This window comes from Thunnus thynnus, chromosome 18 (assembly GCF_963924715.1).
Source record: "Thunnus thynnus chromosome 18, fThuThy2.1, whole genome shotgun sequence".
NCBI lineage: Eukaryota > Metazoa > Chordata > Actinopteri > Scombriformes > Scombridae > Thunnus > Thunnus thynnus.
This window is the reverse complement of record NC_089534.1, coordinates 17,584,155-17,599,025: the sequence shown is the minus strand read 5'-3', so window position 1 is coordinate 17,599,025 and position 14,871 is coordinate 17,584,155. Positions and strand designations below refer to the sequence as shown.

At 42.2% G+C, this 14,871-nt stretch overlaps 1 protein-coding gene across 6 annotated transcripts in view; it reads left to right on the top strand.

The window, feature by feature from the left end:
• Positions 1-14,871, top strand: part of sash1a (SAM and SH3 domain containing 1a) — a 244,693-nt gene that overhangs the window by 200,367 nt on the left and 29,455 nt on the right. For all 6 annotated transcript variants that reach the window (XM_067573098.1, XM_067573095.1, XM_067573094.1 and 3 more), the window contains 2 exons: positions 9,505-9,555; positions 9,671-9,720. In XM_067573098.1, the coding sequence (XP_067429199.1) occupies positions 9,505-9,555; positions 9,671-9,720 (101 nt within the window). The remainder of the gene's footprint in view (positions 1-9,504; positions 9,556-9,670; positions 9,721-14,871) is intronic.

Genomic DNA, 14,871 nt, shown 5'->3' with positions numbered 1-14,871 from the left:
CTCACACAAACTCTCTTTTACACACACATAACAAAAAAAAAACTTGCATAGCAACAGGGTTTGAGCAAAAACAGCTGTCAGCCACAAAATTTCTTGCTCTGAACTCAGCTTGCACGCCTTTTAAATTGCTTTGGACAAATGATAATTTTTTTTTGCAAATCCCTTAATAAGGACCCTAAAAATCCCCCTTATAGAGTAGTCTCATAGCTTTTCACAGTGTAATTTTCCAAAATCAGAGCCAGCAAGAAAAACAGGCAAGAAAAAATGGCAATGGAACCAACATAAATGTGTGCTGAGGCTTAGGACTTTCCCCAAAGGCAGTGCGGCCTCTCTGTATGTGAATGCGGTGGTGTTCTGGAGGTCTATAGGGGAGTTTGGACATCCTTTTCACAAGGATGTAGGGTAGTGGGGCACCCCTTTGGTTGCCAAGCTGCAAGCAAATGTATGAAGGAATGCTGCTGGTGCTGCCACAGAGGACCTAGCTCTGTGTAGCACACTACCCAGTGGGTCCACACATACAAATTAAGTTTTTAATGTTATGCTAACTTCATAATTTCCTTATGACTCAATTCATGGTGAGAGGAATTGGTTTGAACCCCGAGAGAATACCATTTGGTAATCAATTTCTAAAGCAAATAATAAAAAATAAACACTTTGTTGTGTTTTTCTTCCTAAAGCTGCTACTCTACAGCATATATATGCTTGAAAGTAAAATATCCAACTTAAATACAATAACAGTCATTTAACTATCACCAGTAGTGGCTGCCTGACGAAATAATGATTTAGTTCTACATCCACAGAATTTACTCACACTGACAGCTTTTCTTATTTTAGGCCCCATCCAAATTGTCTCTGATCATATATTTTCATATGCCATTACTGATTTTCCTGTTTAATAGGCCTCTTCTTTTTGAAGGCACACATGTGGTTTTGGTTGGGTTGACAGGTACAGCTTGGTGGATAGCTGATTTATTGTACTCTTCTTTTTAATGACTGCAGGCAGACATCCTGTTCTCACAGCTTCTAGGAGAGGGGTTGGAAAGCGTAAAATCAAAGCAGTGGATGCGTGGATATGTTTTGCATCTGATCATAGGTTAAGTGTTCTCTCTGTGTGGGCATAGATTTTGATCTATCATTTTCCATCATGTGAGCCTCACAATAATATGAATTAACTCTGGACATTTTATAGTTTGGGAAGGTTTCATCCTGAGGAGATAAGTTGGGGGAAGAGGAAGCAATCAGTTCAGATTTTTGTTGCCTGTAGGAGAAGAGAGAGAAAGAGCTGACTGGGCCATGAGCCTGGAGCCCAGCACAGGAGGAGGATAAGGATGTGAACAGAAGAAGATGAAGGGAGGAGGAGGAGGGGAATGAAGAGGAGGAGTGGAGAATGTGAGAGCCTGCAGCTGTCCCACCACTCTGCAAAGTTTGGCAGCAAAATATAGGAGAAGAGGAGAAAAAACATAAAGGAAGGAATATGGGTCAGACAACACCTTATTGAGAGCTCTCAAAAACCCAGGATCAACCTACGCAGTATGGATTGAACTTTGCCTTGCATTTCAGTGCAGTCCTTCTCTAAAATGAAATATTGGGAATATTTAAGTCTAGAGCAGCCTTTTCTCTACCAAACTACCAAGGGTAAGAATAGGTTCAGGCAAAATTTCTCTTCTTAGGCAATATTATTTCAGTATAATATTGCTAAAGATTATTGATGGCCAGCTTTCTTTTCAGCTTCATTTTTCCACTGGGCTTGACCCCTTCATGGTCTCAAAGGCTGTTGGGCAGTAGAACTAGAGCAAAAAAGTGAAATACATTGTGACAGTAATACACAAGAGGAGACAGGCACATGAGACTTAGATGAACTGAGAATAAGCGCAGAAAGAGAAACAGACGCGCAGTCAGAGAGAGAGGAGCAAATGACTATTGTGAAGTGTGTCCAGAAACCAGTGGCTGCAAGCCAAAGTCATGTAGCCCTCTCCCTTAGGACCAATAGCAGACAGTTAAAGAAGGTCACAATGTCCAAGAGCGACATTAATGGGGAGACATTTAGCAAGTGGCACTCCTGAGGGACGTGGCCTTTAGGGAAAGACCTGTTACTTGTAAAGGGTACAGCAGTCAAGTCACCATACCCACTCCCTCTCCGGTCATTGTGTTTCTCATTGTCTCTACACCAAATGTATAGGTCAGTTCTTTTCTATTTTTGACTGCTAACTTGAATTCTCTTACATCTTTCCTAGTGTAACTTTTTGGGACTTCAGGGTAACTCCAGAACATCTCTGGTCAGTAGGCATGGGACTTATGGGGCAAGGGTCACCTTAGCTGAGGCCTTTCCTGGTCTTAGACTATAAGAGGAGGCAGAGGTTAAGGGTTAGGGTTAAGAGAACTGGACATTGATAAGCGAGGAGCCTGAGGTTAAAGTATGATGGGTTAGGGTTAGAGATGTCCTGTGCCAATCCTGAGGATCGATATCTGGGCTGATGTGGGCATATTGTAAGTGTGCAAAACACCCCAGCAACAGCTTCTGATTTTCAGTCATCTTTATCCAGTTAAACTGACAAACTCTGCTAATCACAAGTCACATCAGCCATTGCAAATTAATGTCAATTCCATAAGTAACTTGATGATGCACTTGGCTATTGTTGGGTTTATGTACTCTCTGCAAGCTAGTATCTGTACACAACCAAAAATCATTTGCAAGGCAATAAACTCAACTTTTTAATACTACTGCACAATCCTGAGTGGACTGTTTCTGTAGTTCAAACAACTCTAACAGAATGATATGTCTTCTCTAGTAAAACGATCTTCCTGGATTGGGTACAAAAAAAAACATTGATCAAGACATGCCTGATGATTACTGTCTGATTCAAAGTCTTCATACATTAACCTTGTCTTCTGACATCACATTTGGCTATTTACTTCTGGAAAATTCCCACAAGAAAGCCCCAGCTGTGATCAGTATGGTCACACCAAAGAGAAAGAAGAAGCCCTCTTATTCAAGTTTCTGTTCTCCAAAACATCTTCAAGTTGATTCACAGGCCAGTCTACTAATCTTTTTTTGATGGGAACCATTTGGTTTCTTTCGCCTTCTTTCATTTTGGGAAATGCTCATGCAACACTAACATTTTTGCAAAAATGTGTGGAACTTAACATTGTACTTGTGTTTGCTTTTCTTTGCACAACACGTCTGCCAGCCCTTGAGGGGCCTCTCAATTAACAAAGTGATTGCTGTCTCTGTTGTGGTAAAACAAGGTTCTCTCCCTATTAGGAGCTGATGATAGAGGCTCTTTCAGAGATGACTATCGATGTACCCACTTCCTGCCTGGCCTCCACTGAGTTGTTCCTCCACATCTTCATGTTAGCTTTATGAGTAGCAGGGACACAAAGGGGTAAATAAACATCCCCTTTGGGAATGTGACCTATGGATTAACGCTACCATGCACCATTTTCCAGCCCTCCTATAGACAATGAGAGTTTGGATGGCTCTCACTGGCTTGCTGATTTGGTGATACATAAGGCTTATTGCTGGAAGTGACAGGAAATACTGAAACGTAGTTCAGCAACTTAAACAAAATGTGTTGTTTCCAAGTGACAGGTCAGTGAATCGACAGGCCAAAGGGTGAAAGTAAAGGGTAAGAGAACAGATTCATTTCAGATTATATGTAGAAATGTCTTACTGATCAAAAGAGGCAATATTGTCGACCTTTTGTCCAGCCTGTGATTCATGTCAGTCTTTCCAGAAATGAAACCCCAAAAGTCAAGATAGGTGGATCAGGTCTTTACCTTTACTAATTTTAGGAAGTGAAAAAGTTTTCAAATTTGATCTATAAAGAAATCTATAAAATTAAAGGCCATGATTGTGTTACGTCCAACACCAAAAATAGCAGATTTTATCTGTAAACATCCACAGTGGTACATTCGTTCAGAATGACTGTAGTTGCTACTGAAATATAAAACATGCCAAAACATGGACATAAAAGCTACAGGAGGCGTGCACAGACTGGTTGGTGGGGTGAATATTCGAGTATAGCCAATAGCGGAAAACATCAAGCGAGATTATTAGTCTCTCTCTCGAACCACAGTGATAGAACAAATGAAGTACATCAAATAAAAATCAAGTTGTTTTTTTGGGGAATTTGTGGTTGTGGAGAACCTTAAACACATTTCTACATGCTGTAAACCATAATGAGACTTTGCAACAGATTCTTTGATAATTTTGAAGTCATGGATAAACAAAGATGAACTGAGAAGATTAAGTCCTTTGATGCTTTGGCCAAAATCCTTCAGTTGTTGTTAACAGTGTGGAAATCATAATTGAAACACTTTTGACACAAAAACACCACAGCTGGTGTCAGATTTATCTGCTAGCCTCAGGAATGCTCAGCAATGGTTTTCTAACTGAGTAGCACAGTTGGGGGTCAAGACTCAAGTACAGACTCGTGTTTTGTTTTGCCATGAGGTGAGGAACAGTGTGGTAAATGGGCTAATGCCTGCATGAAGTTGTTCGTCAAAGTGGGTCAGTTCAGCAGGGTTAAAACTACAGAGTAGAAGAAAGACAAACTCTTTCATGAATTCTGTTGCTTATTTGTACTTTCTACTTTCTGTCTTTTGCTTAGAAACTTAGCAAGTCAACGTGCTCAAACAGCGGCCGTTGTTGCTATAAGATTGCTTTCAAGTGATGTTGGCGTGGCTCCATTATTGGCATAACCCTTGTGGAAAGCAAGTGGTGTATTTATAATTTTTATTGTATGATTTATTAGTCAGGACTGGGATCCTGACTCTGTCATTGGAATTTGTAATAACTCTGGAATTTGTCTTGAAATACCAAAACAATGATGATCCACAAGGCTTAGGAATGCTTCACACAGTCGACGCACGTAGGCCTGTGCTGCAAGTATGGATATTCACAAACACACACACACACACACACAAATACACACTCTTTCAAGCCCTCTGGAAAGGATGTGGATAGAGGTGTTACTGAGTGTGCTGATGGTTTTCTGTTTCTTGCAGCAGCTCAGAGGTGGCATGGCAGACTCTGGTCTATACTGCCCACTGAAAAACATGTTTCCTGCTTTTGTGTGCGAGACGTAAAATGGCATTGCATGATTGTGTGTTTTTGTGCAACCACAAGCACGTGTGTGTTGATCTTCCTATGAGCCGGTTCTGCAGGCTCGTATCGGGCCATACTGGTCCCACAGCTAACGTCTTTTTGATCTTGCACCATGTTTTCCAATTGGTGTCTGTCCCTCCATAAGCGCAGTCTTACCTAGCAACCTCAAACTTGCCCACCCAGATTCACCCAACCATGCCAGTTGGCATATTTCCACTAAGCCACCTGGTTTCTCTAGTGTTGCCACATATTTGCCTACTTTTGCCTCTGAGGTTGCCACTGACTGCATTTTGGGAACTCATGCCTTTGGTGGGTGTTGCAGTAATGTTATGACTACACTGCAGCTATTTAACGCTCGTCTGTACTGTATTTGTGTCCTTTCCCTCTCATTAACATTATGTTCCTGCAGCAGCGAAGCAGAATTTAACTGTATTTCCTGCTTAATGATGGAAAGCAATGCTGCACTTGGAATTACGGTCACTTTACAGGAGCTTTTGATGCTTCTCTGTGTGTGTTTGTGTTGTAGTTTAGTCGTTTCAGATGCCAGGTCGGCAGACATCGTGATCCTCATTAGCTGAAGCTCACCCTTGTATGCTTCCCCTCTGCCGTCCTTCTCTTTTATTTAATTGAATTCAGTCACGCTTTGGCAATCAGAGTTTTGCGTTCACATCACACTTGCATGCACATACACACACAAACAACCTCGTGGACATCTGGAGGGAAAACACATTCACACGCAAACGTGCCAGTTCGGGGTAAGTAGGTCAGTATCTCAAGCTGATGCTGGTAAGTTCATGTAAAGGATAGCATGCCCCCTCTGGGAGTGTGTTGTGAGATCTAAGCCTCACACACACACACACATATAGACAACCCCCTTCAAAAAAAAGCATTGATTTGATATTCTCTTTCAAAAACTGTGTCAGCTACGCTGGCAAGTTCTTCACCATCCACTTTCGCTTCTCCATGAGCGACGTACAGGTCTTAGAGAAACCCAAGTTCACCATGGGAAGCTGACAAATTCATTCTCACAGATCTGCAGTGCAAGGCAAATGGGATGTAGGGTTTGTTTGTTTTTCACTGATCTTTTCCTCATCTTTTCACCCTCTCACCCCCTCCTTCCATGTCAGAGATGGCATGCACAGACAGAGAATAAGAGGAGCTGAGGAGGAGTAGGAGGAACAGAGAGCCGCTTTGTGTCTCTGTCCCTTAGGAGCTCTATCTGTGGAAGTGGAGGCGAGTTGTGTGTGTATGTGTAGGTAGTCCTTGGCTTGAGTATCTGGTCTACATTTATGTCTATGGTGACATGTATGCGGCTATATCAGGGTCTGTGTCAGGTTTTGTATTCTTTGTGTGTCCCCATGTGTGGCGTGTTTGCTAGGCAGTGAGCTGACACTGCGTTTTAAAATAAATTTTACAACCAGTGGGCAGGGTGCCCATAGTTATCCATCGGCGAGACTAGCATATCTCTCCTGTCACTGCAGACATGAGAAGCCATCAAAGAGAATCTGATAGCAAAAGCAATCCGCCGCTACCTTTTGAGAAAGTATTCGTGGTTGTGCGTGTGCATGTGAGCACACACCTTATTAATGGTGCCTCTCCTTCTTTATGTGGGTTTTTCTGAGTACACCCACATTATTCTGTGCACCTCAGTTGTTTAAACGGAGCTGGCTGCCAAAGCTTTGATTGTTTAATGGATAGATGTGTTGTTTCTTTGTCTCACATAAGCTCTGCCTCTTTGAGTGAAAGTCATACAGCCCCATCCCAGATTTTTCCCTATGCACAGCCTGGCAGTGTAATGAGACCGCATCCTGTACTGCAGGTCTGGTAGATGGAGTTTTTATGACCTTAGACAGGTACCTGCTCTCTGACTTATGGGAATCACCATATTCCCTGGGATGGACAAATTGTTTTGGGGCTCTTCTTCTGGGGGTTCTTGATTTACATTCCAGAAAAATGTCTGGACTCGTGACTCTCCTGCTTGATCACTGTAACAGGCAAATAGATAAACAGACTAATGGGCCAGGATGACTTGTAATATTAAAATTAGAGTTAAAGATAAAGCCAGCCAGACTCGCTAATATCTTTACAGTTTGCCTTTAGTTGATTACTGTTGCGATAAGTATAGGCTTCAGGCTAATTTTGAAGCTTTTAGCCGCCTCAGCACTTTAGGTCCTCTGCTCATATGACCCAGTGGCTACAGGCTCTTAGAGGGCTCTTAAAAGAGGTTATGTCACTTCTGACTAAGTCCTTTGTGTATTAGCCATTCACTTACTCATGCTTAGTGGGTTAGGGTGTGAAAAGTTAGGTCTGCATTGCCCAAAGCTCAGTCAAAGAAGGAAAAAAAGGTCGAACGAAAGGGCACTCTGATTAGGAAGTATGACAGACCAAGTGTAGGACGCAATCTAGATTCAGCTTCCTTTTACTGAAGATGATGCCCATAATAACTTGTTTTCTATTCCCGCTCTCCATTTGGGGAAACTCCAGATTTCATTTGTCTTTTCTTTGTGGCAACAGCATATACCATTTAATGGTTTTAGGAAGCTAGTCCCCTAACAGCCCTCAACCTGCTTCCTGAGATCATTTTTGCCATCCTGACATGGCTGATGTCAATTCTTTTATCCAAATATACTGATCCTCCTGTAGGATTACCAGTTAAAATCCACCACAACTGCCATGCCGAGAGAAGAATTTAAATCCATGTACTAACTGTACAAGATAATCATTTTAGATCATATCATATTGTATATCATTGTGTATCATATAGATATTCATTGAGTTTGTGTTATTAACATCCACTATGTACCACAATAGAAATTACAACATCAGTGTCTGCATTATGAGCGGTTTCCTGTAAATCTGGCCAATGTAATATATTAAGAGTCAGATAGAAAGTAGAAATGGGAACTTCTCATGGAAAACCAACGAATGTCAACAATACCATGATGCTCACACTTCCTCTAAAATGGCCCAAAATATATAAAAACAAAGACATCACCACAAATAGCTACTTTAAATATAACTTCAACTTTAGCATTCTGTTGACGGACTCATTTCCATATTGTCTGCATACTGCATACATCTCAAACTTGCCACATGTATGCATTACTGTCATAATATAATATAATATAATATTTTTTTTTATTTTGCCTCCTTATAGTAGCTTAGTATAACTGGAGTGAGTAACAGGGATTTGGTTATCCTCGCTTACCCTCTAGCTCATGTCAAAAGAATTAAAGGCACATGGAGGATAACATCCTTGTGCAATGCGTAAGAAAATGACCAATGCACATTTAAGAATGCCAAGGCAATGGTAACCCTAAGGTTAAAAGTGCAGGCCTGTGAATTCATGGTCCATCTGAAAATCTGGTCACTACCCCAGAGCAAAGCACTAACCCCATCTGTTTCAGTGGTGATTAGCATCCCAGAGTACAAGATTGTGGTAGCACTGGGCAAGTGAGTGTTAGGGGAGTTAGGTAATCTCCTCCATGAGAGTTCAAAGCACACAAGAACGCACAACCAAGGAACTATGTAGTCAACCAATGCCTTGAGGCTGTGTACTGGCTTTAAATAATCACATACTGCAGGTTGAAATCTAAGTTGCAGACTTGTTGTGAAGTGTGTAGTGCACATGTCCGCCTGTAGAAGTATTTGGGCTGAGGCACATCTATATCTGGATATGCCGTGATGAGGACATCCACAGGCCTGACCGAGAGTGTGGCTTGGAGAGGCTCAGCAACATTCTGGATGTGAAAAGAGGTCACAAATCGTGCTGTTTTCCACAGTTAAAAAATTCCTTTTATTTAAGTTCCTTTAATTCATGGCCAAAGCTTTGCCCAGCCTGGATTACTCTTTTCCATATAGTTTGTCCTTGTTTGCTGCCATTTCAGCCAGCCAAATATAGTATGCTATGTTCTAAAACATTTGAGACAAACCAGTAGATGTTTTCTTGTGATGAGGGAGGAGTACACTAACGTCACTGTAATCACACTGTGGAATTTATGGAGCTACTTACGTAGGTACTTTTATCAATTCTTGTTCTGCTTAGAAAGCCAAGACTCCAGTAGGCTACACCACCTCTGCCTAATAGTATTGAAAGCTATTAAAACAGGTATTGCTGGTTTTGTTACCTTTGGCGAGATTTGACTTGTTGAGCTATGTATGGGTGGATCAGTGGTGTGCACACACGTGCTTGTATTTGTTTTCACTGATATGCAGGTGTGTCTACTTGAACCTGACTGAAGAATGTCTTTCCCACATGAGGGCATTAACAACACATCTCATCCACTGTTTCTGAAATCAACTGACCTTTTTTCTCCATATACAGAACCTGTTTTACCTTTCGATTTCTCTCAATTTTGTGTGTTCTCTGACATTGACCTTATTTTTTTCTCTCTCAGGAGAAACAGGACCCAAGCAGCACCTCTCTACAGCTCCGTACTGAGATCCAGGTATGAAGAGACACGATGCGCACAAAACATTTTGAACTGCAAAGTAACTTCACTGTGCCAATTTTACACAAGCTTTGACTGAATCTGACACCTGTCTCTTTGCCCTTGTCCTCAGGAGTCATTAGGCTTCAGCAGTGAAGTGTCCACTCCAGAAACAGACAGAAAGTAAGTTTTTTTTTTTTTTTCCTCCCCAAGTTCATTACTGTAACATGTGACCGGAGCCAGTATAGAACCATGAAAAACGCTTAGACGGATATGTGTGTCTGTTGCATGTCAAAACAATGTGCGGCGCAGCCTGCGTCTGGAGAGCATCAAACCGTACATGCGTGCACACAAAATCATGGATCACACTTAGCCTCTCTGCATGTTCACAGCTAAAGATGGGAGTGAAGCAAATGGAAATACATGCACCTCCAGATGCTCATGTGACTGATAGATCTCCTATGTGATGGCTTGTACAAAAGGTCACTGACCTTGCCCAGGGGGGGAAAACTCTGACTTCATGGATGAGTGTGGTGGTATGTGAGAGAGCAGGTAGTTTCGTAGATGTAGATGTACATGAAAATATTGATTTACTGAGGTAAGCAGACAGACACGAACCTTTTTCGGTATTACATTGTAATATTTCAACAGTATAAGAAGGAATTTTGATTGAATTTTGAAAGAATTATATCAAGAGAATGTCAGATTAATTTATGTATTTAGTGTAATCAAATACAAACAAGCCAACTCAATTATTCCCTCTTCTCTGTTCAATTATGCACCTACGTTTTCTCTCTTTTCTCTCTCATTTTTGCTCAAACATCACAACAGTTGTGATGATAAAATCAACCTTGATTAATAAAACATTACACACTTATTAGGAAATCAATCCTCTACATTCTTAGACATCACACAACGCATGACGCATAGTTGGGTGTCCTAAGCTCCCTTGGTCACATCCCTGCTGTGGTTAAAGGAAAACCACTGACTTGCTTCCTCCGGCTGACCTGCTCAGTCCAGCAGCCATTCTCTCTTTTCTGGCTGGCCTTGCTTCCTTCCTGCCTTTGTGTCCAGCAGGGGAGAGGGGGAGACCGAGAGGGTGATGGCCATATGATTACAGCAAAAGGAGGATGAACGAAAGAGCGGAGTAGAAGCGGGCATGGGTGGGGTTCCTTTTTCACTGGTTCCTGTAACACAAAGTGCGTTTGTTGCTGCATAGCGCTGTATTTTGTTTGGATGAAATTCCTCTACCACGACTCACCATGTATGAGATCACCGTTACACGCATTCGAAGCCATCTGAATTGGTCAGCAAATTATCTGCTGTCAAACTGCATCGAATTCACTTCCTTCACACACAAGTGGAAGTAAATGTGAAGCGTAAAGATATGGGGAAGAAGAGTAGATAGAAATCGGTCAAGTCCCAATGATGAGTCTGTCAGGGCTAAAGGCTAAATAAACCTTAGTTTGATTGAGAAATTTCGCCTTCATTTCTATATTTCTTTAAAAAAAAAAAAAAAAAAAATATGCTTCTGACCATCACCCCTGTGTGACCCCCAGTGGAATTGTCATGTTCACGTGACAACCACGTGCAGCAGAGGAAGCACATACCACAGACATGATCTCTTCTCCCATGGCTGTATATGTTACACAGACAAATGCTGAGGATGATGGGAACCAGATGCCAAATTTCGAATGACGTCTCTCTGCTGTTCAAGAGAGAGGCCCAGTAAAAGCCCCTAACTGTACTATTCGCTCTCTTCTTCCTGTCAGTCTGGTTTCCTTCTATGTCTTGTGCTTCACATGCTGTTTTTCCTCACATCTCCTCTCTCTCAGAAACGTTCAGACTTGGTATCAGCTTTTGTCTTTCAGTTAATCTTTAATAGAGCAGATCTGCATTCACCTGTCTTCACCTCTGTCACTTCTACTCTTTCTTCTCCTGTTATGAAGCCCTAATCTCCATTTCTGGTGTGAAAGGTAGATATGAGGAGCTTAATATCTCTTTTATCTAATTAACCTCATTTATAAAGGTTTTTCGCTCGAGGACAAAATCCCCCCCCTCCTCCCAGTGACCATAGAAACCTTTATTTTTGTAATCCATCTTTCACAGCTAGCCCGTCTCCTCTCATTCAACCCAGCTCTGTTCTCCATTACATTTCCTATTGTCCACTTTCCACTGTGGTGAATGGGTTTCAGGTAGAGTGATTTATCATGTGCAGGCAGACTGATAGACAAGCCCCCTTCATTTCTCAAAAACTATCCCCACAGCCTCATAGGAGGCATGCACGCACAGACACGGATACCCCCATCATCACCTCTATGCAGGACAATAGCACCCAGAGGAGATTACCCAGACTTCATCTTGCGCTGTGCCACCGCCTCCGTATGTGTGCCTCCTTGTCACTTTGTTGGCAGGAGGTGGGCACAGCTTCTATAATTCCTGGTATGCAAGAGCGGTGATGACAGAGCGCTCTCAGTAGGCTGGAGGGTTTAAGCTGGGGACTTCCTGTTTTGGAAGGTGATTGATTGGTGGGTATTGTTGCAGAGAGGGGGCAGCAGGCTTATCAGTGAGGTTAACAACAGAGGTAAAATGGATCTTGATGAAAGCATACATGTGCACAAACACAAAATACAAATGGTTGATTACTGGCTCTTACAGGGTTTGTGAGAGAATACATTTCGAGGCGGCCGTGCTTCTGGAAGCCCAGCTTACACAACTAATAAGCAGATGAAAATGTAAGCCGTGCCATGTGAAGAGTCTGTTTAGGAAAACGGTATTGTGTTGGAAAACTAAACTACCTTACCAGCATGTTTACCACTTGGACCAAGTGTTGCAGCCCTCATGGAACTGTTACTTGCTGCTGAGAGTGGAACACATAGTAGACAGCGCGTGTACGTCAGGAAAATAATCACGCATACCCATAAAAGGCATACAAAGGCATGTGCAGATGTTCAGTTGTGTGTGTTTTATTTCTATTTTCCTGCCATATGATCAGTGTCTTCCCCTTCCATTTTACCTCTGACCTCTTTCATGACCCCTAAAGAGGTCATCCCTCTGTTCTTCCTGCAGACACTGCCACTGTCACACAGGGTTGCTGCTTTTCATTGTCTCTATTAGAACACCGGAGATCACCTCATTCCAGGTGGCCAGGCTTGTAAAAAAAAAACCCCAAAAAATCCCACACTGTCACCATACACTCTACATTACGTTGTATGTGATTTGTGCTGAGTGTAGTAAAAACTGCCGATGGGAAGCAAAAATGGAGACACGCAGCTGTTTGTCCAAATCTGGCCATGTACCACTTCATCATCTTCCTAGACCTGTGATTCATACTGTATCATATGATAGCTGCCTACACAATTAAAGGTTATTCACTCATCCTTTCTTTTCCTGAGGTTGACTAGCCACTGGCTCACTACTGTTTCATACATTTGCATTTGCATACTTAGCAGTTGTAACATATATTTTAAACACACCCATAGCTATAACACACAGAGGTGGAACCTCACTCACAGGTGATCATTTTGAAAATGACCCAGGCAGGAAAAACACTGTCAGACATATCATTTTGACTGAATAAACATTGCAATTCACACATAGCTTCAATGTATTATCCAAGTTTTGTTTCAGTCTAGATGCATTAACACTTTTAGCGTTGTATTTTTCATAATGCAGATGTTTCATGAAAAGCAGCTTTTACCTATCCTACATAGGTTCAGCCAAAGTTGAGATCCTCTATTTTATATTACACCTAAATTAAAAAGTTAGCTTCTTATGCCGATGAGATAAAAAGCAGTTAAATGTCCCCTGCTCAATGCAAAGAGCAGAATTGAAATAGAAAGGCATGCCAAAGATTTAAGGTTAAACCAATTAAGTTGCCTAGCCACACAATGCCTGGACTGACACATTCTTTGAAAGACATTCAGGCTCTTTTAAAGTGTGTGAGCGCGCGGATGTGTGCGAGTGCACGCATGTGCTCACCGCACGGGGAGGTTAATTTATAGAGCATGGAGGAGGGGGGCAGCACTGCCACAGAAAAGCTTCTATTGAGTGAGTTCTATTAGCATTAGCTTTGGCCCTAGCCTATCTGAGAGGGGGATGAGCAGAGGAGCAAACCATACAGGCCTCCATTCAATTAGCATCTCATTATGTTGCCATGGCAGCCAGGCTTAAGCCACGTGAAGATTTCCCATTGCACCAAGAGAGGGCTACCATGTCTGAACAACATATGTACACACATGCACACATACTGTATACACACACACACACACACACAAACACATTCAGCCACTAGAGAGAGAGAAGTGACCTGTTCATCCAGTTTTGATCCTATCACGCACTTTACCATTGCTTCACTGACAGCCACCTGTCTCAGTGCATGTCTCAACAGCTGTATGTCCATGTGTGACAGGCTCAAATGTTAAGAGTGTGTGGGTGTGTGAATCTTTGCCAGTGAGAGACAGTAAAAGACAGTAATGCCTTTTAGCAGAGAGATTTTCTTAATAAGTCTCATAGGGTCTCAACTTTGTAGCTCTTATCTCTCCTTTGCCCCCCCCCCCCCCCTATGATTTATTCCTTTTTTCTCAGCTAATGGAAAGGATGAGGAGTATTTGCAGCATGCAGCCACCACCTCACACTGTCACTCCTACACACACACACACACACACACACACACCTGTAGGGGGTTATCTAGAGACGTGATTCGTCCTGAAGGTTCACTTCCTCTTCACCCTTTTACTCAGCCAAATCTGAAAACAAAGTCTCTTTTTCTGTGAGGTCTTCACTAGCATCTTTGAACATGAACAGCTGAAGCTCATCCCCCTTCCCTTGTGTTTTTATATATAAAAAGACAGAAATAGATTGTCATTGATGTGGTTTCTCATCTCCTTCAGAACAAGGGAGAGACAGGCTCTGGCCTAACATAGCCGACATAGAAAATAGGATGAGGCTGCTCATACATGACTTTTTGATTGGAAGCTGAGGGCAATTCATGTGTCACAAGGAGCCTTTGAGTTGTTATTTTCTCCCCTTTAGTTCTGGCTATTTTGGAAGGTTTATAGATATGTCAGGATTTTTTTTTTTACTCTGTTATTTTCCATCTCTCCCTCTCATATGCCCTCTCTCCCTCTTCTCCCAATCTTCCCTCTGTCTTCCTCGTGACTGTCTATCCTGTGGAGGGAAGTGGAAACACAAACAGGCTGAGTCTGCCCTGTGGTTTATCCTCCTCCTCCTCCTCCTCCTCCTCCCCTCTCTCCTTCTGTTCTTCTTTTCCTCTATTCCATACTTTCCCTCTTTACCCTGTTTTCTTCACTTTCACTTGGTTGCCCTCTCTCT